Genomic DNA, 25,108 nt, shown 5'->3' with positions numbered 1-25,108 from the left:
TCACAGAGCAGATTTTTGTTATTATTATTCAATTGTACTTTTTTCAAAAACAAAATTACTTAATTAGATTCCAGTTGTTATTGTTATTATATTGCTTTAATTAGAAAGAATAACTTACAGTGGTACCATGGACTATCCCCTGAGGCCCTATGTAACAATAACTTCCGGCAGTCATTTGACCATACCTGTTGATCAATACAGAATATTATTTTGTTATAAACAAATTAAAAATTTCATTAAACAGTCCATAATTTAAAAACTGAACAGTATGCAAATAATTATTTATGTTATTAAATATGTAACAGCGAAGAAAAGACTTTTAAAAGGGCACTTGGACTATAATGAAGGGCACCATAGTTTTAGATTGCCAGATATTTTTTTTTTTAAATTTCATATTTGTCTGCTAATTGTTATTGATGTTATTAATTACATTTAAAATTAAACTTAGAGAAAAACTTAATATTCTTAAGATAAAGAGTCTTCTCAATATTTTTCCTCTGTTTTTTATAAAATAATCATAAAACTTCTTTAATGTCTTGCATACTTTATAAACTAAGGTTCATGAATCACAGAAGTCCACATCTTAGCTAGAGCAAACATGATTTTGGTAGCATGTTACCTTTTGAGCTTGAATGAGATGACTTTCACCTAAACATTAGAAAAAAATATTTTTGTGAAACATCTCAGTATCAATACTCAGTATAAATAAAACTAATATGTTTTTAGTAATATTGATAATATTATACATAAAATCACTTAATAAGCTGAAAGGATGTTTTATTTTAAATTGAAATATGCAAAACCCTGAGAAAACATGAGCCATAATTCATGAAACTCAATTACTAACTAAAATAAACATATAAACAAGCATTTGTCATTAAACAAATCATGATATTCACTGTTTTTGCCCGCTGTTATATTATAACCAGTTCAATTTAAAATAAATTATCCAGTGCTAGAAATTCATTTTTTATTTTGCTGCACACAGTAGTATTCTATGCATATGATAGTTGTATGTGAATTAATGTCTTTGATTCTGATAGTAAACTTTTGATATGAAAATTTCACTGAAGTAAGGTTTTGTACTAATTCTATATAACATAATCAAGAAAAATTTTCACAAAATAATGCACTAACAAGACCATCTGGAATTTTTAAACAAAATATTAAGAATTTATAAGGCAAGCTATAAAAACCACAATATTTATAAAATAAAAATGAAATATAAATTGAAATATAAAAGAATTATTTAAAAAGAAATTATTTCCTGAGATAGATGAAATTTTAAGACCTACCAGTACATAAAACATAAATTCACTTTTTTATACTTAAAATGAAATGTCTGTATGATGATGCTTAATGTTTCATTTACTTTTTTAAGTTTTTATAATCTAAACTCTGATAACTGAGTTTTCGTTGGTTTAGTTTATAACTAAATTTAATATTATAGATTAAGACCAGCTAGTTGTGTAGTAGTTAGCATCTTGTCTTCTTATTCAATTGTCTCTGGGTTCAACTCCAGCCAAGAATTTAGTGTACTTAATCCTTTCATTAGTTCCATCGTAAAAAAATTATGATTTCTTTTTTTAATGTCTACTGAATGGATAAGTAAATAGTGCATAAAGCAAAATAAGATTGTAGATGTTATTTCTGACTCAACAAATACAAATTTAAGAAAAACCAAATCATTGTAAGTAGAAATTGGTATTATGGTAAATGAAATGGTAACTTAGGTATAAGTTACCATATGTATATAATACTCGTTCACTCTTGTGAAAGTAAGTTGTTGAGTTAAAAGAAAAGTTGCAAACAAATCATTTAGGATAATAAATTGCAAAAAATTTAGTTTATAAAATATCTTCATAAAACTTAATTACACCCAGAATAATTTGCTATGGAGGGTTCAAATACTCACTTAATGTTTACTGAATAAGTAAGTATTTGAACCCTCCATAGCAAATTACTTACAATTAAGTATTTGAACCCTCCAAACCCTCTATTTTTTTTAGATTTTTGTACCAAAAACTAAAAAATTAGTGTACTATCTTTTTATCAAATTTCCCAATTAACATATAAATATATATTTGATTTAATGACTAATTAGTTATAATGTACAAGAGGTTATCTCTAATATAGTAAAATATTTACACTAGTTTCTTTTTTTATGGAAAATATACATACATGGTAACACCTTGAGCAAACAAGTTTTCATACTGTTCTTGTGATGAATAATTTGGTATCACCATTCCATTAGTAATTACGACTCTTGGAAGCTCAGGTTTACTTGGAAATAAACCAAGTGGATGTCCAGAATAAAGCACTAATGTCTGCTGTTCAGTCATCTCAGATAAATATTTCATTACTATCCAGAACTAAAAAATTTGAATGTATAACTGATCAATTAACATAAAAAAAATGTATAATCAATTTTAGTAAAATATGATCATAACTTTTATAAAATTTACATTAGCTTATAATAATAGTATAATTCATGAGCTGAAACCATGGTCAGTCTACAGCATAACAAAACTTACAAATAAGAATTAAGTGGTAGCATGTGATTGTGGTACGGTATTTAACAATAAATCATTTAATTTAAAGTAGTTGACTAAGTAGGATTTCAAACTACACTAAGCTTCTCAAAAATGTTCTACTTCATATTTTACATTTTAATTCTTTTGACTACAATACATCTATTGTAACCTTTACACTAATTTCAATCATTAACACTTTTCTTCCAGTAAAATAGTCATATATGTCTTACCAATTTCTAATTTTTTCTATCTCAGATTTCATAAAACTACAGTGCTGAACATTTTGTTCACTTCTGAATAAAGATATACTTGAGTAAAATTTTCAAAAAATAGTCAAAAATAGTGTATGTTATTTATGATTTATGTTTTGCACAAAGTTCACAACCCCTAATTTGTTTCTCTGAACAAGCCTATACTCCACATTTACTTTTCCTTCTTCCCTTCCACAGCTGTAGAATTCCAAACCACCATTAATATTAGGTTTCATCACCTTTTCTATGTCTAAGTTCTCTGTTTCTCTTTATTGTCTCTTTTATACTCTTCAACTTTTGCTAAAGAAACCAACATATAAAACAGTCATGCTGTCTTTCGTTTAAGTTTTAAATTATCGTGACTGTCTTTCTCACTTTATCGCTTGCAGAAGCATACCTGAAGTTTTACCTTATTATTATCTTTACGTTTCCATTTTCATTATCTGATTTTATGTTAGTTATACTATATTTGTTCACCAAGATACTATTCTTTTCATCTAACCTCAGTAATTCTTGTCACATCTGAACTTAGCCAGTCTATTTATTGTTTTAAATTATCTTTCCCATCATTCTTAATTAAATCAGTAAAATTTTACATATTGAAGTGAAGATATCAGAATTCTAATATTCCCTGACAGTTTTTTGTTGAGTAGTCCCCACAAAAAAAAGATTAAAATCAGTAAGTTTTACTCTGTGTAGCACTACTGTATCGCATAATAACATGATAAAAATATATCCTCAGAATTTAAAGATGTATTTTTTCAATTCTGTTTGCCATGAAAATTTAAATTCTAGTAGGTTTTAAGATATGATTTTCTGTTATTCAGATTATAATGATAATTCACATTTAATTCTTATCAGTTACTGAAAAGTTCAAATTCTAGTAAAGGCAGTTACTTTTATATAGATTTGAATACTACATTGTGGATATTGGTGATCTTTGGTGGTTGGTTTTCAATTAACCACACATCTCAAGAATGGAAAAGAAGTAATACCTTATGGTGATTCCGGAAGTTAATCATAAAAAGAAAAAAAGAAGTTACTGAAAGGAGTTATTGTATCTGCCACTTAATTAAGCGAAAGATAATTAGAGTCTGATCTACAAGAAATATAACAAGGATGCAACACAATTACAAATAACTTCTCAAAATAGTACAAGTAAGATTCTGGGTATAAAACTAGATGAATGTCTATAATGAGATTTTCATGTAGACTATATTAAAAGTAAAGTGAATAAAACTTTTCATGTAACTTAATCTTTTAACATATTCTTTAAGTGATGCAATTATTAGGATGGTATAACTTATAATCATAGGATATTTCATCTTCAATGAATGAGAGGATTTTATTGAGAGAAGTTCATGAGAGGATTTCATCTTTAGAACAAAATAGTCAAACTGTTACTAGTTTGAAAGAGAAAGGCAAATTGTTTTCAAAACAAAAATAATAATATTCCATTATAATTTTTCATCATTTACATTATTTTCACCAACTATTTCCATAAAGAAAAGTAATTTTCAACCTTATTGAACCTGAAGGTTCTACTATAGTATCCTGTTAATTATCCACGTTCCCTGAACCTGATAAAAAATCTTTTGAAGTAACAGAATATTAAATGAAACTTAGATTCTACAACTCCTTCCATATGAATTATGGAAAAACATTACGTGGTTTTTATTAACAAAGTAGTTTTCATTTTTCACTCATCAATAGTAAATATTATTTTATTGATTTTTTTTTGTATAGATAATAAATGAATCATCACTATCATTCTATTTATAGTTCTGTCGTTGAACTACTTGTTTGCATCTTGCTTGGAATTATAATTTAATTTTATTGATTATAGAGTGTACCTTGGCTATTCCAGTGTGACATGATTTATGAAATATCATAACTTAATGCACTATTGTAATTAATTGTATGAGATGATACCATACTGCCAAACAGCATGGCAGAATAGTGATACCTCTGGATTTCATTCAGAAAGTTCAAGTTTACAATCTCATTCAGGATCAGCATTTTTTATACAATACAAAAATCATCTCTCAGATATAATTATTATACTCAGGAGAATAGGTGTATGATATAATATTATTACAACTATATGTCATAATTGTATCAAGTCAAGTTTTTATAACAGCTCTGTATTTTATATATATATATATAAAAAAGGCTAAAGGCTCCTGGAATAGACGGAATATCTGTAGAATTACTGCGCAGTGCAGGTGAGGAAGCGATTGATAGATTATACAAACTGGTGTGTAATATTTATGAAAAAGGGGAATTTCCGTCAGACTTCAAAAAAAGTGTTATAGTCATGATACCAAAGAAAGCAGGGGCATATAAATGTGAAGAATACAGAACAATTAGTTTAACTAGTCATGCATCAAAAATCTTAACTAGAATTCTATACAGAAGAATTGAGAGGAGAGTGGAAGAAGTGTTAGGAAAAGACCAATTTGATTTCAGGAAAAGTATAGGGACAAGGGAAGCAATTTTAGGCCTCAGATTAATAGTAGAAGGAAGATTAAAGAAAAACAAACCAACATACTTGGTGTTTATAGACCTAGAAAAGGCATTCGATAACGTAGACTGGAATAAAATGTTCAGCATTTAAAAAAAATTAGGGTTTAAATACAGAGATAGAAGAACAATTGCCAACATGTACAGGAACCAAACAGCAACAGTAACAATTGAAGAACATAAGAAAGGGAGTCCGACAAGGATGTTCCCTATCTCAGTTACTTTTTAATCTTTACATGGAACTAGCAGTTAATGATGTTAAAGAACAATTTAGATTCGGAGTAACAGTACAAGGTGAAAAGATAAAGATGCTACGATTTGCTGATGATATAGTAATTCTAGCCGAGAGTAAAAAGGATTTAGAAGAAACAATGAACGGCATAGATGAAGTCCTACGCAAGAACTATCGCATGAAAATAAACAAGAACAAAACAAAAGTAATGAAATGTAGTAGAAATAACAAAGATGGACCACTGAATTTGAAAATAGGAGGAGAAAAGATTATGGAGGTAGAAGAATTTTGTTATTTGGGAAGTAGAATTACTAAAGATGGACGAAGCAGGAGCGATATAAAATGCCGAATAGCACAAGCTAAACGAGCCTTCAGTAAGAAATATAATTTGTTTACATCAAAAATTAATTTAAATGTCAGGAAAAGATTTTTGAAAGTGTATGTTTGGAGTGTCGCTTTATATGGAAGTGAAACTTGGACAATTGGAGTATCTGAGAAGAAAAGATTAGAAGCTTTTGAAATGTGGTGCTATAGGAGAATGTTAAAAATCAGATGGGTGGATAAAGTGATAAACGAAGAGGTATTGCGGCAAATAGATGAAGAAAGAAGCATTTGGAAAAATATAGTTAAAAGAAGAGACAGACTTATAGGCCACATACTAAGGCATCCTGGAATAGTCGCTTTAATATTGGAAGGACAGGTAGAAGAAAAAAATTGTGTAGGTAGGCCACGTTTGGAATATGTAAAACAAATTGTTAGGGATGTAGGATGTAGAGGGTATACTGAAATGAAACGACTAGCACTAGATAGGGAATCTTGGAGAGCTGCATCAAACCAGTCAAATGACTGAAGACAAAAAAAAAATATATATATATATATATATATATATATATAAACTATTTGTATCTGTTTTTATATATATTTGATGCAATTTATCATGTACTTTTACAGTAATTAAATATACTAGTATGAAACATTGAAGCAATATATTATATATTACATATCAGGCATGTATGACAGATTATCTAAACAAACATGTTATCAATTATTTATCTTCATTAAACTTTTAAAACTAATATTTTACAACCTGAGCCCAATTAGAGAAGACTTGACCATTTCCTCCATAAGTGACTAATTCTTGAGGAAACTGTGCAACAGCTGGATCTAAATTATTACATATCATTAACATTATTGCAGCTGCCTGATTACATTTGGCAGGAAAATCTTGTATCGGATAAGCTCTGAAAATAACACTTTGTAAATTATGTCAGATTATATAGAAAATTATATATTAAATGCACTAATTTAACACAAGATTGTTTAATTACAATGAATTAAAAAATTATAAACTAAACTTTACTAAATTATTATTGTATTAGAAATAACTTTTTTTGTTTTTTTGAATGAAAATTTTAAATTAACCAACTTTTTCACTTAAACACTTTCTTTTGCAATCAAAACAGCAATGAAACAATAAGAACAAATGAATAACAGGAACATTGGAAATGCAAAACATCACAGCATTAGTTTCCCAAGAAAGATCACAAAAGTGATTAAGCACTTTAAAACAACATGCTCAGTTGTTTAAAAATAGTTCAGTTGTTATTTTAAAATTGATTGATTTGAATCAATTTCAATACCATTCATGTGCATCATTAAGATTTATAAAAATTAACAACCTGCTTAACCTTACCTGTTTTTGCAATATAACTGCAAAAACCATTAAATCAACAAGCATAACTCACATTAAACTGGACTGTATATCTGTATATACTGGACTGTATATCTGTATAGGTCACTGGTTCAAATCTATATATATATATATATATATACACTTAAATCTAGCCATAGCAAAGCATTGCCGGGTGGCTAGTATAATATAGACAGTACGTATTATTTGTATACATAAGATTATTATACACTGCATCTAGGCAAAATATGCAATCATATATGTGCATTCATATTAACTGATAATCAATCAGCGTTATAGATTGATTATCAATCAGTAATATTGGTGTCAATAATATTATTTTAATACTCAGGGTATTTAAATGAGTTATTTATTTGAGTTATTTAATTTTTAAATACTCATTATAAATATTCACTTTTTGTGACTCCTTTTTAAATGAGGAACTTTAAATTTTATTTAAAGAAGGGCTTTTAATTTTTAAAAAGTCCTTCAGAGAGCTGCACTCAGCTCCATACAACTCATACAGCTCGTGGCAACTCACTCAGCTCTGTACAGTTCCCACAGCTCCTGAAAGTTCACTCAGCTCTATACGGGTCACACAGCTCCTGGCAGCTCACTCAGCTCCATCCACGCTATAAAAGCTGGCTCCACACTAGAATAGTGGATTCTAGTTCCTTCATCCAGAGTCTCAACTTTTGTTTGTTATGAATGTACAATTAATTAATACAATAATGTTAAATATATGAATTACAAGTTCATGATTATAATAAAAACAATCTATATTAAAAATGAAGTAAAGACTTTTATTTATTTGCTTGAACCAGGGAACAACAAATATTTAGAATTATTTCTTCTAATTCTTTTATATATATATATATATAGATTAAAAGAAAACAATTGAAATTTTGATAAAACATAACAAAAATGAACATTACAGCACTTCACAAACTTTAACCTTTCCCGTTTTCCGTTTACCCTTTCTCCCTTTTCCTTTTCCACCTTTCCCTCATTTTCCTTTTTCTAATTTTCATTTATACCATATTCCCTTTCAATTTCCTCCATTCCCCCCTTCCATTGCCAAATTTCCCCTTTCCCCATTCTTCCCTCATTTCTCTTTCCCTTATTTGGTTTTTTCCCTTAATCTTTCTCCCCTTTCCATTTTCTTTTTTCTTCTTTCGCCTTTCCATTTCCTTTTCCCGTTTTCTCTTTTTTCCATTTTCTCTTTTTTCCATTTTCCCCTTTTTCCCTTTTCCATATTAATTTTCTTATTAGGGACATCTATAATCACTTTGAATTAAAATTGTATAATAGTTATCCTATACGAATAATAAAATAATATACCATTATTTTTAATCTAAAACTTCAGTGACAATGTTATCAATAATAACTAAGGACGTTAAAATAATCGTTAATATATGATAGAAAAATAAAAAAAAAACATCTCAATGAGTGAATAAATTCAGTTTAAATAAATTGGCTTGCTTATTTGATCACTTTTTGGATGTATTAAATTACATTACTATGTTTTTTAAGACATTACAAAAAATAAAATGCTTAAATAAATGAAAAAATGAAGTCATTTATTACTTTCATTGAATATACTATTTAGACCATAGTAGATAAAAGAAGATTATATAATAAAAATAAATAAATAATTAGTACTACTTACTTCAACTGAAACTGGGGTAAAAACCGATACATATAGATGTGTCCATAGTTCTTTAGTTCCTCAGAAAAATCAAATGATAATTCATCATGTAAGTAAGGAGGAAAATAACGCAATGCATTTTTAACTGCAAGCTGAAAAATAATGTAATAATATAGCGTAATTCTCTTCACACTTTCAAAATTCATAGAAAGCCTAGTAGTATGAAAACCTTACATTCAAGTCCCTGTGTGACCTTTGATTGACCTTTGATCCTTGAGTCCAAATTGGCGCAGAACCTGATGGTATGTTTTCCAAGATTACCCCCTGTTTATAATTACATTTTCACGCTAAAAGAGTGGATTTACTGCACAAAACACAGGTTTGAGATGCCCCCAAAATTACAATAAAGAACCAACAAAGAAATTGACGGTTGAATGTGTGGTCATGTTTTCACGAGTGTTTCGATACATTAAATAACGATTTCTCAAAAAAAAGAGCGTATCTCGAAAACGGTGCGTCCTAGGCTAAATCTGACACGATTTTTGAAAGGCTTTACCAAAAGTGTACTTTGCGATCCCCTCGGAACGGTAGAGCCCAGCCCCATGCGTCTAGATCCAATTGTTCTCTAAATACGCCTTTTTTTCAGAAACTTTTCGTATTTGATGATGTAAAATATCATATATATTTACCTGTATATATATTTACAATGAATGTTAACTATCATTAGCTACAAAAATACAAAATAAAAATATTCGCTATCTTTGACCTATTACTGTTGCTTTATCACAATGCCCGTCAACAGAGAGTTACTATATTATCGTAAATTAATAAACAATACGCTACTGTATTAGGCTTAAAATTCTCTTCCGCTTCAACTTTAATTTTCAAATCAATTGCTCACATCTTTACGGATTCATTTTGACGCGAGCAATCAATCACATATAAAGTATATTTGCTTTTGTAATCGGAAAATGTGTACGGCAAATCTATATTTTTATAATATGATTTTTGAAAATTAATAAACATTCTATACATCAATGTTTGATTCCCTTCGTACGGGTTTGAATTTATTATTACATTAATATTTTTCACGTTACAAGAATCAAATTCTGAATGCGTCCTTTATGGCGTTATCTTTCCTATAAGTTTGAAAACCTACTATAACATAGCGCGCGGTTTATCTATTTGCGACTAAGTTGTCACGTTCCATACAAAAGAATCCGTTTGAGGAACAGCCGTATTTTCGTGAAGGTCCCACGCTCTTAATGCCATACGCACATCTTTATTTTGATCTGTCATCTTAATCAGTTCCAATTCGGGCACGACCTTTAAATATGGAACAACCCACACGATTTCTGTTAATTCTATCTTAGATTTATGGTCGGGAACCGTAGCGCATATCGCGTTTACATCGCTATCAAAATGTCTCAACACTAATTCCTGTCTATTGTTTATGATTATTTTTTAATAGACTATAATAAATTATTTAATAATTATATTAATAATTATTTATAATAAATTATTTTTTAATAGACTATAATAAATTTGATTGGTCAAGTTCATATATTTAATTACGTAAAATGGGTTTCAGCGAAACCCAACAGCATTGATAACAGTATGCATAAATTAAAAGTACCATTTTCATCTAAATTGACTATTTTTTCCACTGATCCATCCGGCAATTTCAGCCGATGAAATAGGAGCGATATTTATTATTTGATCTGAAAAATGTGTTATATTCGGTTTGAGAATTCTCGGACCATAACCCACCAGACTGCCGATGCTGCAATCTTTATCCGAAAAATCTATCCATACAGTGCTTTTAATTTCGCATTGTGACGTATTGATGTTTGCTCGCAAAGAATGGTTTTTTTTTTTTCATTTCATTCTATATATACTCACCGAAATTTCGATTTCATAACTATACGTCGGTGTTGTTATATAATTTCTTTGTAAATACATAATTATTATTTTCATATTTTTTAACATCCTTGTCTAACGCGTAACACAATTTATTATTTTTATTCTCTTCCACGTTCGGAACAGTGCTGCTGGTCATAAAAAATTTTAAACCCATTTCGTATTTGCCTTTTGAAAGGATCATTGGAAGAGTAAACGATTTCCTAATAGTCGAACTGTTACTGTCAATCGATAATAGACACTACAAATGTATTCTATTTATATAGAAAAAAAAACATAATTTATTCAAATAAAAATTCTAAACATAATCGACCGCAAATTACATTGTCGTCGGCTTGATATCTAGTACAATTGTACGTTACATTAGACTTCCCGAAATAATTCATCAATACTGAAGGAGGATGCGCATCACCTTTGCTATCAAAATAATCTACATTTTTATCGATTTTCCGGAAACAAACCAATGCGTTCCGCGACTGTTTGAAGTGTCTAAATTAACTATAGTGTATGCATTTTTCCTAATCTTTTACGGTTACGCGTCGAGCATAAAAATATCTCTAAAACGTGGAATTATCAACTGTTTCGCGTACTCAATCAATCCGTAATTGTATAAAGTGCGTTTCGGTTTTGAATCAGTTACTTTTTTTTTTATTAATTTTCTTAGTACCGCTAGCACCTTTCTTTAATTTTAATCGCCTACCACTTTTCTTAAGTCTTAATCTACCACCAAATTTCGATTTGGCGTTCATCGAGTTAGTTATAAAGTAGGCAGCTGCTCTTTCAGCGAAACTGCTATCTGGTGCGATTACATGTTCCCAAGCTCGTTCAGCGAGCGCTTTATTGGCTTGAGATCTCGTTTTACTATCTGGATACTTCGAATAAGCTATATCGTGCAGTTTACAGGGATCGTCAAATTTATTGACGCCTTTCTCACCAAATTTCAATCGCTTATCTAATTTCGTTCCCGCCCCACAATAATTGTAACCTCACAAATAAGCTTCAAGCGAAAATAATAAACGGAGCTGTAAACGGCTTATTTCCGTTTACAGCTTTATTGATTGTAGAACCTTTATTGACTACAGAGCCGATAATACCGTGTCCTTTCTTCTTATTTTTCGTAGAGTTTTTCTACCAAAGCGGTTCGCCGATCGTCTAGACAACGATGAGATTGACCAGCTGGTAGCAAACAAGACAAAATTAATATTCAAGGGGATTGTAGGGAAAACCTACAATGTCGTTTTCGAATAGGTATTTAATTCAAAAGGAGAAGACGATAGAGGTATAGGAAAATAGTCCTTTTCAGGACTACAACAACACATAACACGTACAACAAAAACTTTGAAACACACATTCAATTTATTATACACAAAACAAAAAAACACTAAACCCCCGTACAGAAAATGTGTACGAACTATTGTTTTATTTAAAATAACAGTTTTTACAATTGCTATATGTAGTGGTTCCAAGGCCCGTTACATGATCTGGTAATAAATTTATCTACTATCAGGTTATGTGACAAATGGTGAGGAGAGTGTGTAATAAGTTAATTTTTTTCGGGAATACACAATCTTTAAAAATAGAGAATTTTTTAATTTCTGTTCACCCGATACCCAAAAACTACAACCAGCAGTCAAGGTAATTTTTAACTCAAGCAATGCTAAAAAAAAGAAATGATTTTAAAAACAGAAAATAAAATAGACTATAATAAATTTGATTGGTCAAGTTCACATATTTAATTACGTAAAATACAGATACATAGCTAAATTAGAATTTGCATTTCATCCAGAAAATAACTATACATTTTATATAGAACATCCCTGTGTACTTAAAAACTTTCATTACTTAGAATCAGCTTGTAAACAATTTGGTTTAAAATATAAAGTGTTGTACGTTGAAAAATATGTTCATTTGAAAGAAACAGTGAAATAACTTATTAGTATCAATGCCTTTCGTGCACAATACAAAAAAACCAAAGACAGATCCGATTATGAACAGTTTATTTTAAATCAATTAGAATTCAAAAATATTAATGATAGTATACAAATCTCTCTTTATTTTTTTGCTCGTGGTAAATTTTTGTAATAAACAACATAATTTTTAACTTATATTTTAATTTTTTACGAGTGTTGGCCTCTCGGGGAGAGATTTCACTCGTTAAAAAAATCTCAACGCGCCGCGGTTGCTACCTTTTGGGTGGTATGGAAATGCAACAACAACGCTATAATCCATCATACGGCAATGTAGGGCTGATTTGGTTTTTCTTTTGAATTGTAACGGACTTTTTTTCTTTGTATTTCAGTTAGGTGGTGATGGTGGTAGCAGCAGTAACGGTCTACGTGTTGCACATGCGCGGCCGCTTTGAATCCGGCGCTTTCGCGCCTACCACTGTAACGGACGTTCAAAGTAAGACGCTGAAATAAATATATTTCAGTTTTCACTCAATACAAAAAAGGGAAAAGGGAAATTCCCATGAAGAAAAAGGGAAAATCCAAGGCTGCGACACTAGCGCTCCTAGTTATCACCAGGAGAATAGTGACTCAGTACCGTGTGTGTGTGTGTGTCTCTCTCTCTCTCTCTGTGTGTGTGCGTGTGTGTGTGTGTGTGTATGTATGTGTGTGTGTGTGTGTGTGTGTGTGTGTGTGTGTGTGTGTGTGTGTGTGTGTGTGTGTGTGTGTGTGTGTGTGTGTGTGTGTGTGTGTGTGTGTGTGTGTGTGTGTACAGACTGATGTGACGCTAAAACTCACAATTCATCATTTCCCCGCTAATGTAGAACATTTTTCACTCAATACATCAGGGAGCCGCTGTAGCCAATTCGTTTAAGGCGTCAGTCTTTCGCGTCCCTCATGACACGGTTCAGGTAAAAGCCAACAAAGTGTTTTTCCCTTCAAATATTATTTATTTATTTAATTCAAACCGACCACTCCACAACAGCTGTTCAAAAGTGCTACCAACCTTTGAAATATTACTTCAACAATTTAAATATATAACCAGGTTGGCAACACTGACGGGCTACGAACACCACTGACGTCACAATCCAATATGTCCGACCACCGCCATCTTGAATTCGTGACGTCATTCCAAGATGTCGGACGCCGCCATCTTTGAATCAAATATGGCGGACTGTCTCCCATCTTATATTTTGGCGCAATATCCCCATTTCCGTACTACTCTACATATATAGTGTTTGGTTGATTGGAATTTCGAGTAGCCAAAGTTTCTGAATAATGTACAACTCATTTCATCAGCAGGAATTCTGACCGATGAGATAATTTAATATTTTCAACACATTTTTACAATAATAATTAATCTTTAATGTATGTAAATTAGGTGGTAAAGATCTTCACCTCCAAAGTATTTTATATAAACCAAAAAAATACAATAATTTATCGAAAAAACAGATTATTTCGTGTTTAATTATACTAAACCGGTTAAACTATAAAATACATTATGTTTTAAGAAGTACTTTTTATTTTATGTTTTCATTTGAGTGAGTATAGATTTAATCTCATTTTCTAAATGTGTCTTAATGTTAGCAGTCACGAGATCGTCTGTAATGCGAACATTTAATTCAGCATCTATATACTTATCAATTTTTCTTTTAAGCGGCTCGAGCGCATCTGTCATAAACTTTACACTTGCATCTGCAAGCCTCTTTTCTTCATCCTCTTTATACTTTTTAATCCTTACATCATAGTTTATTATCACCCTGTCTAAACTTTCCATTGCGATTTTGAACATATCTTGAGCTTGTTTAAAATAAACGCGTCCTTTTTAATCCTTACATCATAGTTTATTATCACCCTGTCTAAACTTTCCATTGCGATTTTGAACATATCTTGAGCTTGTTTAAAATAAACGCGTCCGCGCCGTCAATCGGATCAGATAAATTACACAATATATGATTTTGTATATCATAATGTTCATCTTCTGTTTGGAATGAACCAATTCCTGGAGGTCCAGAAATACCTTTTCCATTCTTTCCTCGTTGTCTTTTACTACCGAATCTTATTCGTGTTCATGAAATTTCTATATAAAAAATAATGCTCTAATACCAATAATCTATTCAAATTCAACATCTCTCAATTCTTTAATTATGGATATTATTTCATTCGAAACGCTCTTGTTTCCAACGTCTTATTCACCCACAAGGGTATACAATCTAGCTAACAATTCATTTGGATCATCCCAGTATAAATAGATTGTATTTTAATTGAATTGAGAGTGCAGTAGTCCGCTACCTGAAAAAGATGTGGCTGGTGTTTTATATGCAGATCTATCTGTTCGTTTTGGAGGAAAAGGCTTTCTGATTACTTCCTTATATTTGAAGGGTTTATTCGTTTTTACGACGCCGGCACCTGTCAAGTACGCACCAGTTTGTTTCAACATTTCACCATAAGTTTGCATATCTGTTTTGTGAAGTTTCTTCAGATCTGGGTTTTTACAAATTAACAACTCTAAAATATCAAGTGCGGCTGAATATATAAAATCTCCCAAATAATTTTTTTATCATCTACAAATTTAATTTCTTTATTTCCTAATGTGCTCGTATTTGTACTTTTATCATATTTCACACCATATAATGAATCATTGATACATTTGGACCTGTTTTTATCATTTATAAATATGGTTTTATAGCTTCTTTATATTCTTTACTTGTAATTGAATCTTGCGTTTCAGAAACTTGTGTAAATGGAGTGTCTGGCACAATATCTATATATATATTGTAAATGTCACCTTCATGTGCAGATTAGTTTGTTCTATGGTAATGTTGTTTTTTCAGATAACATTGTTGAAGATGCTATATCTTTTTCTTCATCATCATCTGAAAGTTCTAAACCTTACTCTAACAAACTCTGTTCACACCTATCTTGATGTTTCTGTAAATGACCTGTCAATGTATCACCCAATTCGCGTCCTACTCTATCTATATCAATTTCTCCATCCGTTGAAGGAGGAGGTGGTTTTGATTTATCAATTTTTTTTTAAATTTCTTGTATGGGATTTATTATCGGTCGAAAGCGTTTTTGAAATAAAGCATCTTTGGCTAAACCTATCACGAAAGCCGCATGTTTAAGTTTAAAATCTTTATTCAATTTATCAATTTCAACCATTTGTTTCCCCTTCCTGTCCTACAATAAAAAAAATTAAAATGCAAACAATTAATTTATTCATCTAAACGTGCGTTCGTTCACCGTCCGTTCAGCGTTAAATCATCGATTAAAATTTACCGATACTGTTTCTATAACGACCTTTATTTTTATCACTCTCTATCCATAACTAGAAAACCTTAACAGTTCGCGTTTTAAACATAATGATTTAAAATCATCAAACGATATGTCAACGTTTACGTGTTCATCGTAAATATGTTGTAAATTTACCGTCTTGTCTGAATAATATTAGAAAATGGCAGTTGTCACGTACGAGTTATTTTGGCATTTTTAAATATGTTTGCGCTAGATAAAAACAATTTTATTGTGACGACCTCTCGCAAAATAAGCACCGATATTGCCTTGTTTTTCTTTGATTACATCATCAAAAATCATTAATTAATAGGGTTCACTCGCTTCCGGTTATAAAACTTGATCGTTTTTAGTAAATTCATGGTAACCAAGTTCTAGATTATCATCATTAAGTTTGATAATATTTTATATAGAGGTTGGTAAAGGGATTTTGAAAAAATGTACAAGTTCTGAAAACGTACTCCGTTAGGTTGAACTAAAAGATTAAAGACAATATTTGTTATACCGCAATTTTATGGACCGCATACAATACATTTAATAGTGTTGGTAATAAAGAGCTATGCCTACTTCGTTTTTTGAATCCGTAACCATCATTGCGTTCACGATGGGGAACTTTTTTTTCTGTTGTACTTCCTTCATCTACATCTTTTATGAAAATTTTGTTATTGAAAATCAATAACATTTGTATATATAGAGAAAAATAAATACACACCTAACTACACGCCACTAAATTATTGATATATCTATTCTATAGATATTCATACAAATACAAATTTGTATGAAATAACATATTAATACAACTGAAACAATCAATTGAAACATTATTTGGGAATCTGTATAGAAATAAATAAAGTGTTTATCAATAAACTATAGATCTTATGCCGCAGCTGATATGTTTACTCTTTGAACTAATAGTAAGTAAATTATAAGGGCATTTTGCCAAATCATTTTCAAATTCCTCATCAAAATCATTTTCATAATCATAATATTTATCTAATGTATGTAACCAAGAGTACCATCACTATGAAGAGTTATTTTTATATGAAATGCATCCAATTTATAGTGAGCAAAAAACTCAATAAATTCAGTAATTTGAGATTTTATTGGTTTATACCCTATCTTAAAGGAATAATTAATATTAAATCTATGTGTGTGAGGGTTTTTGGATGCAACTGTTGCGGGAATATTGTTATCTATTTTATAAATGATTAAACATCTACATCAATAAAATATTGTGTTTGATGTTCATTTAACATCACTTGGATCTATCCAGGATCTATCTTAGCCATTGTCGCTACATACGTATATACATTAAAAAGCTACATACGCCTTGTCGCCTTTTCGTCTGAGTATTTTCTCAATTTAATTTACATCCTTGTGTTTGTTTTTTTCTAATGCGTGTTGATAAAGACATACTTTTACAAGTTCATTTCTTTTATCAATCAGTTCATATGTAACCGGTCGAGATTCAGCGTGCATCGTATGTATTTTGAATATTTTATTCGGTAAATAACCCTTATCGAATACCTTTTTATGTTTGCTTATGCGAACGTAATCGCCAACATTAAATTTAAATTTTACAACACCCTTTTTTCTATCGTATTTTGTTTAGATTTGCAAGCACTTGTGATTAGTTCGTCTTATTTACATCTTTAGGTATAAATTCTGTAGCTGAATGCACAGTATCGTTATACTCGTCAACGAGGGCTTGCAGTGTGTCAATCCATTTATAGTTGCCGTTTTCTGTAAATTTAGTCCACATTTTCATATTCAATGTTCTGTTAAAACGTTCAACTATAGCGGCTTTTTTATCTGAATTGGTGGAATAATATAGTGGCCGCGACTTCTATGCCCGTCTTCTTTAACGGTATAGTGTACACAAATTTAGTAAAAGAATCGATAACCGTCAACAAGTATTTGTAACCTTATTGGTTCGAGACATGGTATCATTTCGACTGTCTCTTGGTATAGGTCGTTCAAACCTTTGATTTTATTCTTTGTAGTAGAATAATTACATCTAGCCGGCTTGTATAATTCTTTCGCTAAATCGGCTTTAACTGATATTGCTGCTGCTGCTGCTCCGTTCTATACCAGAAGAAAAATAACAAATCTAAAACGTATTACATCAGTTGGAATGAACCAAATTAAGAATTCTTAAAAATTTGGGGATATTCAAAATGCTATTGCTAGTATTAAATCATCACAAACATACGTTCCTCTTATGATTTCACACAGTACCAGTAACTTTTGACATTTTCACATCGGACCGATGTGAAATATTCTAATAACTCTTTAGATTGTTTCTTTTCTAATCATTTTTTAAATCGTTTCCCACCATCATGACATAATTAAAATTATTAAAAGTCTTTATGTATAAACTATCGTTCCTGTTTTATCAATATTCATGTTTGTATGAAAATGTTTAGATTTCTTTAATTATTTTGGTCGCTCGAATCTAAGCGACCAAATGATTCTATTAATTTTTGAGATCCTTTATTACAAAACCAAAAGATCTAGTTGTAATTATTTGTAACAAAACTAAACTAACGTAAATAGTAATTTAAGATGTAGACTAATTTTTTAGTATTTAATTTAATATGTGGGATAATTATTTTTTCCTTTTCACCATATATTGATCGATTTCTTTATGACCGTATGGAAGTGTATCTATAAGGTTTTCTAATGCGAATCTTTTGTCATCATAAGGAGAGAGAGCTTTTTTACATTGATCAATCGAATAAATTTGTTGATTAAAAGTACTTAATGATTTTGATGTGGAATATGAAATGTTTATATTGAATAATCAATTTTTATACATTTCATTATTTAAAACGTTCAAGTTGTCTTTATCAAATATATGAGAACCTTTTTTAATCCCCCTTGGCTGTGTTTTTTTGTTGTAAACGATATTCGCTGGGTCTCCAAAATAAAGAATACATTTTAGCTCTAAACCTAACAGATTCGTAGATTGGTTGACCCTTCATTTCATCTTTTAAACGACCTATATCGTATTTACTCGATGCGTAAATATTTTGATCTTGTTTATTCAATTCTTTGCCACTATACCAACAAAAATGTTCATCTTTTTTTATAATTGAGTATAATAACGAATCTGTATCTGTCATTGGTAGCTTTATGTTTTCATGGCCGTACCTAGATAAAAAGTGGTTACAGTGATAATCGTACATGATTAATTTTGCCAAATCTGTCAGTGTTAAACCTATATATATGGGTTTGTTTAAGTATATATTTTTCTTCTACATTGATATTCCAACTACAGCCTTTCCGTAAATATAATTATATTTAACTCTTAGACTAGCGTTTAATTTTTTAAACTTGGATTCGTCATTGATCAAACACGTATCGATTAGCTTTCTTACATTTTCAATAGATTTTCCATAAACACTGTTAATTAATAGCTTATAAACCTTTTTTTCAATCTTATCTTTAGTACACCACGCATAGAAATATTTCTCAACATAACCTTTCAATCATGGAGATTGATTAAAACAAACGGCTCTATGTATTTTCAATAACACTATACCTGTTGTAGATATAATTTTAACGTTCTGTAATTTAGAACGTATTTGTGTTTATCTTTCAAAGTACACAATAATTTTTTACACGCTACTCGATTTTCATCACAGACAAATGGAGAAATCGTACTATTGGGAATGGATTCTTTCTCTCGCGCGAATGGGTAATGTTATGCGATTCGTTTAAGGGTTTAGGATATGCTAAATCGACTTCTAAATTATAACCCGTTTCCGCATCATCTTTCACATCGCTTAGACTATTTACGAACAAATATTCAATTTCGTTTTCATCACACCATCTGAATCCATCTACAGGCAACGGTTCCATCAAACATCGCCCGTAAAGAGATCGGTCGTCGTAATATTTAATGAATTTTATTGGTTTATTTTTATCGAAAATGCCCTCATAATTCGTATCGTTAGCCATAGCGTAACGATTGGGAAACATTGACACGCCGCCGTGAATGCCTTTTTCAAAAAGCAAATACATATCCGGGGATCTGTAACTATTTCTAATTGCACCTTCGAAGCGTTGAGGGCGGCGAACCACGATAAATGTGCAGCAGATATATAATGACACGGATCTAAATTGTTTATTTCAGTCATTTTATTACGAAAACTTTCAAATACATCAGCCAACAATATGACATCCAATTTCATATAGAAATCATGATATTCACCTAGCGTTTTAATTTTAAATCGATTCCAAACGTTTTGCGCGTGATTATACTTCGATTCAGATGTTTTTTCTTTAAATCATCATAAATTGCTTCGGTAAGTGGTAGTTGTGTTTCATCGAAACAGATGCCGATTTAATATACGTATATGGATAAACGCCTTTTTGTTAAATTAACAGGTTCATCACGGCTCTATCTTTATTGTTTTCATCACGATTTGTTAGTACATAGATTCGAAATTGTTTTTGTTTTAAAGAAACACGTAATAACAGTTTACAACTAGCATCAAATAAACTTCGCACCAGTTTATCAAGACTATAAGATAGAAATTGATATGAAATCTATAAATCGACACGATATTTTATTCTTGAGTGTTATAGGTGTAAGCTTTTCACTCACTATTGTTTCCTAAACAAGAAATTCCAATTTATCTTTCAATTCGTCCATTGCCAATACGATGTGCTGACAAGTGATGTGAATACGATGTGATAATTTGCGAGTACGATTCGCAAATCGTACCCGCGTAAATTATGAAATACAACCGCTATAAATGTTATGAGTTTACAATTTAAATTGCAGTTTTCATGAGCAGGTCTAATAAATTTACCATCAGTATGAGAATGATGTCTTACACGATTCTCATCACCACATATAACACATTTAGTGTCTTTTAGAAATCTTTCTTGATTTCTATGGTCATAGTAAACCCTTTTCTAGTTGTTAATTCCTTTTCGAAATACTTGTATTTCTCACATAAATCAATGAGAAACTTTTCTACTACCTTATCATCATCTGAAATAGCTCTGTTAACTTGAATCTACAACACATCCGTTTTCATCTATTATAACATGACAATATTCAGACGGTTTATGAGTGTCTGTTTTTAATGTAGTGGCGGATTCAGGATTCGCGATATGATTTAAAGGTGTGTGTAAGGTTGAAGAATAATCACTATACGATACCAAATTACTACGTCTACGTTTCTCTTCCACATAGATCCATTCGTTTGCCATTCTAATTCGCTGAACCTTTCCATGCTTACAGTATTCAATATGTACTTCGAGTTTTTTTTCGCCTCCTTTTCACTATTCCAAGATTTCAAACAGCATAAACAATAGGGACAACATTCAGATTTTCTACTCCTTTTATTCATATCACTCTAGTCTTGATAAGCCGTTATATCCAGTTTTCATGTTTATTAGAGTATAATGAGATCGATTTAATATAAGATCGGTTAATAATAATAACCACGCCGCTGTTTTTCGATTATTATTACTCGCACGTTTTACATATACATCTTTAGACTTAAATAATTCATCATCATAATTTTCGATAGCATAACATTACACCAGATTCAAATTTATCAATACCTTCTACACAAACTCGTTACTTTATTCATTTCATGTTTAAATGATTTTCGAATTTTTTATAGAACGAAACTCGATAATGACGTCCACTTTGAGGAAATAGATGGGGTAGAATAAACCATAGAAAACATTTTTGATCGTTTTTTTTAATATTTATTACACCATGTTTCTTTCCCAAAGCTTTCAGTAATAGTAAATATGTAGTGGTTCCACCGCAAAGTGGATCGAATTCTGATACTGAAAGATCCAATCTCAATATTTTATTCATAAACCAAACGCTACCCATTTGAATAAACCTTTCGAAAGATTCGTTAATTTTTTCCTAAGCTTCTAAATACTGTTCGTTCAAACTGACTTGATTTTCGCAAACATTTGTCGCATATCGAGTACTACTACGTAAATTTACTTCAAAAAAATTACATTTATAATCTACAAATTTTTTTCACTTCAACAACAATTAATATTTAATGTTGTTTCCTTTATATTTTTCAGCTTGACATTTTATAGCACTAAATACCTTCGCTTCATAGACATTAAAAATTCATAAATATCTATATGATTTTTATTGATAACATTCCACGATTATTTTAATAAAGATCCACCAAAGCTTGTTTTTTTATTTGGAATTTCAATACACAACAACAAATCAGAAATAGAAATATCTTTTTTTAGTTTGTGTTTCAATTCAAAATACTGTTCTGTTAAATCAATAAAAGGGTTTTTCTTTGTGGGTTCTTTTTTGTAATTTTGGGGGCATCTCAAACCCGTGTTTTATGTACTCTTTCAACGTGAAAATTTAACTGCAAACAGGGGGTAATCTTGGAAAACATACCCTCAGGTTGTGCGCCAACTTGGACTCAAGGGTCAAAGGTCAAAGGTCAAAGTGGCGCTTGAATGTTAGGTTTTCATCTATTAAGCCTCTTCAGTTTTCCAAAACTAGCTGTTTCATGCTAGTTTGTGTCATTCTTGTTAGTTCTATCCGTAATCAATTTTTCAAATCTAATCCCCACAAAATGGGCTTACAACACGTTGAGATCTCGATTCTGGGAGTATTTTTCATCCATTCTGTAAGTATATTACTATAAAATGCTTTCATTTATTTATTAATTTTGTTTCAAAGGTAACAAAAATATCAAAATTACTCTATTAAATTTTTATTATTAAAATTACTCTACTTTTATTATTTTATTGTATTCTCGTCTCTTATTCTGACACCATTCGTCTCTTACTACACCACTCAGTGCAGAAAAAAAATTGTTTCTGGTAATATTTGGACTTAAATAACTTTTTCTACAGCTGTATTAGTGTTTGAATTACGAGGTTGGAACCTATATTATAATGAGAGTCATTATGAAACAGATCTTTATTACTATACAGGTGTTCAACCAATCAAAAGCCTACTCTTTTCAACCGCATACCAATCAGAAGCAAGTATTGTTTAATGTATCGACTGTTCCTTTACTTTCATTTTAATCCGACTTACTAGTTAGTAAGTAGAGGTTAATTTGAAAGTACACCAATAGGTAACTAAGTTTCTTTATTAACCATCCTTTTGTTAATTATGTCGGATTCTAAGGACGAAATGTTTTTACCGATCGATATTAAAGAAAAGGCAGAGTTTATATAGCAATAACCTATTGCTACAGAAACTTATTCTTTAATGTATTTTTTGAAAAGTTTTAAAAAATATTCTGTAAACCATGTATTCTACCATTGATTTAAATCAATAATCCCAATATCTTCTCTGCCGTAAAAAACAAATATAGAATGCAATTTTCTATATTGGCCATTTATGCACTCTTGCGAAGTTATAACTTACTTCACACTCGTGCATTAATGGCTATAGACTCGTTGCATAATGTACTTTTTTTTTTTATTGTTCTCCTGATGCTGATGGTAAACCATGCATTCCTGTGAAATGATGCTCCCATCTTTTATACTGAATAATGACAGTGATATATCAGTGCCAATGGATATTGTGATAAGGCTTGATTAAAAAAAGTAAGAAGTAAAACAAATAATCATAATCTGCACTTAACTAAATTGTACGCATTGTCCGTGCAGATTAATAATGTGCTAGTTTATGTCGTGTATGTTTTTTGAAATATCTAAAATAAAGTTTGAATTTGAATATTTATTATGATGCTAAGATGAAAATTGATTTTTTTTAAAAACTTAACTGCAGTACTCTTTTTTAAATATAAGTTATAAAGACTGCCTTAAATTGGTTATTTTAGAGACTGCTTCGTACACCAATCTTTACATGAACATTTTTGTTGTGTAATATCACGCAAGATGATTATATTATATAATCCATTCACATTACTAGCGACTGGCAGTCTCAGTAAGGCCATCTAGTATAAAAATCCCAATCATTTCTTTTTTGCTTAAACAAGAAGGATTAATATCCTTACATACTTCTCTGAGTACTACTAATAACTACTAACTTTTAAGATTAATAATTAATTTGATACTCAAGATTAACAACTAAATTGTCTGAGCTTTTCTGGACTGAGACCCACAAAAAATTAGATAAGTTGGTGCAAAACATCTTAACTGATATTGATAATTAATTATAAAGATCATGTACTTATTAGCTGGGCACTTAAGTATTTTTTTTACACATTAAAAAAAATTATTCATTCAATAAAATAAAAAAATTACTCTTTAGTATTGTATTTTAATCTCTTATTCTAAAGATCTCTGATTCAGATTACTACATCATACAGACATCAATTTGTTTTAGGTATAACCCCTATTACAAAATAAATTTTTAATTAATAATAAACGTTTAACTTAAAAAATAATTTTGATTAAATTAATTTTCTTTTTATAATATTTTTAACAATAATTTTTTTTACTTATTTTTAAATAAGTAAAAATCTTACAAATAATTAAGTTAACGATCAATAATATTTACTGTAAACAAGGATTTATATATAATATTTTGATACCGTCAAAATAATTTGTATTATTACATACCTGCATTTGTTCTTTGTTTAAACTGTGTTTTCTGATCGGTGCATGAGGAAATAAATCATCCCTTAATCGTCTTGGTGGAAGAGGATCTAAAACTAAACCCTTACTTAGTGCTAACAATGTGGCTTTATAACTTGGCATTTTGAAACTAACAGTGTTCAGAGTTGACTACATAAAAATCTAGCAGTACAGTCTAGTGAAAAAGTAAACAAACCTGTACAATTTATAGTGTACCGCAACCTTTTTTATGAAAAGATAATCATATTTATTCTTTTTATTTTGAATTCATAATATGTAAATTACTTTCATTTAAATTCAGTAAAACAGATTATAACTTTTTAACTGAATTTTATCATAAATTAACAACGTATTATTGCTATAATAAGTTTTATTTAATGAAATTACATGTATTTTATCTAGATATCATGTAGCAGCAAAATAAATATTATATATTTTTAAATATTACTCATTTTTTATTGCCTTATGTTACTTATTATTTTGATATGAACAC

The 25,108-nt window shown here is 30.1% G+C and overlaps 1 protein-coding gene across 1 annotated transcript in view; it reads right to left on the bottom strand.

Annotated features, from left to right (window-relative positions):
• The window catches only part of LOC142321007 (urocanate hydratase-like), a 59,621-nt gene extending 34,850 nt beyond the window's left edge, over positions 1-24,771 (bottom strand). The window contains exons 1-5 of the mRNA XM_075359001.1: positions 24,601-24,771; positions 8,900-9,030; positions 6,628-6,781; positions 2,182-2,372; positions 119-185 (exon numbers count right to left, since the gene is read on the bottom strand). Of these exons, the coding sequence (XP_075215116.1) occupies positions 119-185; positions 2,182-2,372; positions 6,628-6,781; positions 8,900-9,030; positions 24,601-24,738 (681 nt within the window). The 5' untranslated portion in view covers positions 24,739-24,771. The remainder of the gene's footprint in view (positions 1-118; positions 186-2,181; positions 2,373-6,627; positions 6,782-8,899; positions 9,031-24,600) is intronic.
• Between the last annotated feature and the right edge of the window lie 337 nt (positions 24,772-25,108).

Source organism: Lycorma delicatula, chromosome 3 (assembly GCF_047948215.1).
Source record: "Lycorma delicatula isolate Av1 chromosome 3, ASM4794821v1, whole genome shotgun sequence".
Classification (NCBI taxonomy): domain Eukaryota; kingdom Metazoa; phylum Arthropoda; class Insecta; order Hemiptera; family Fulgoridae; genus Lycorma; species Lycorma delicatula.
The sequence above is the reverse complement of the archived record's forward strand: the minus strand, read 5'-3'. Positions and strand labels throughout refer to the sequence as shown.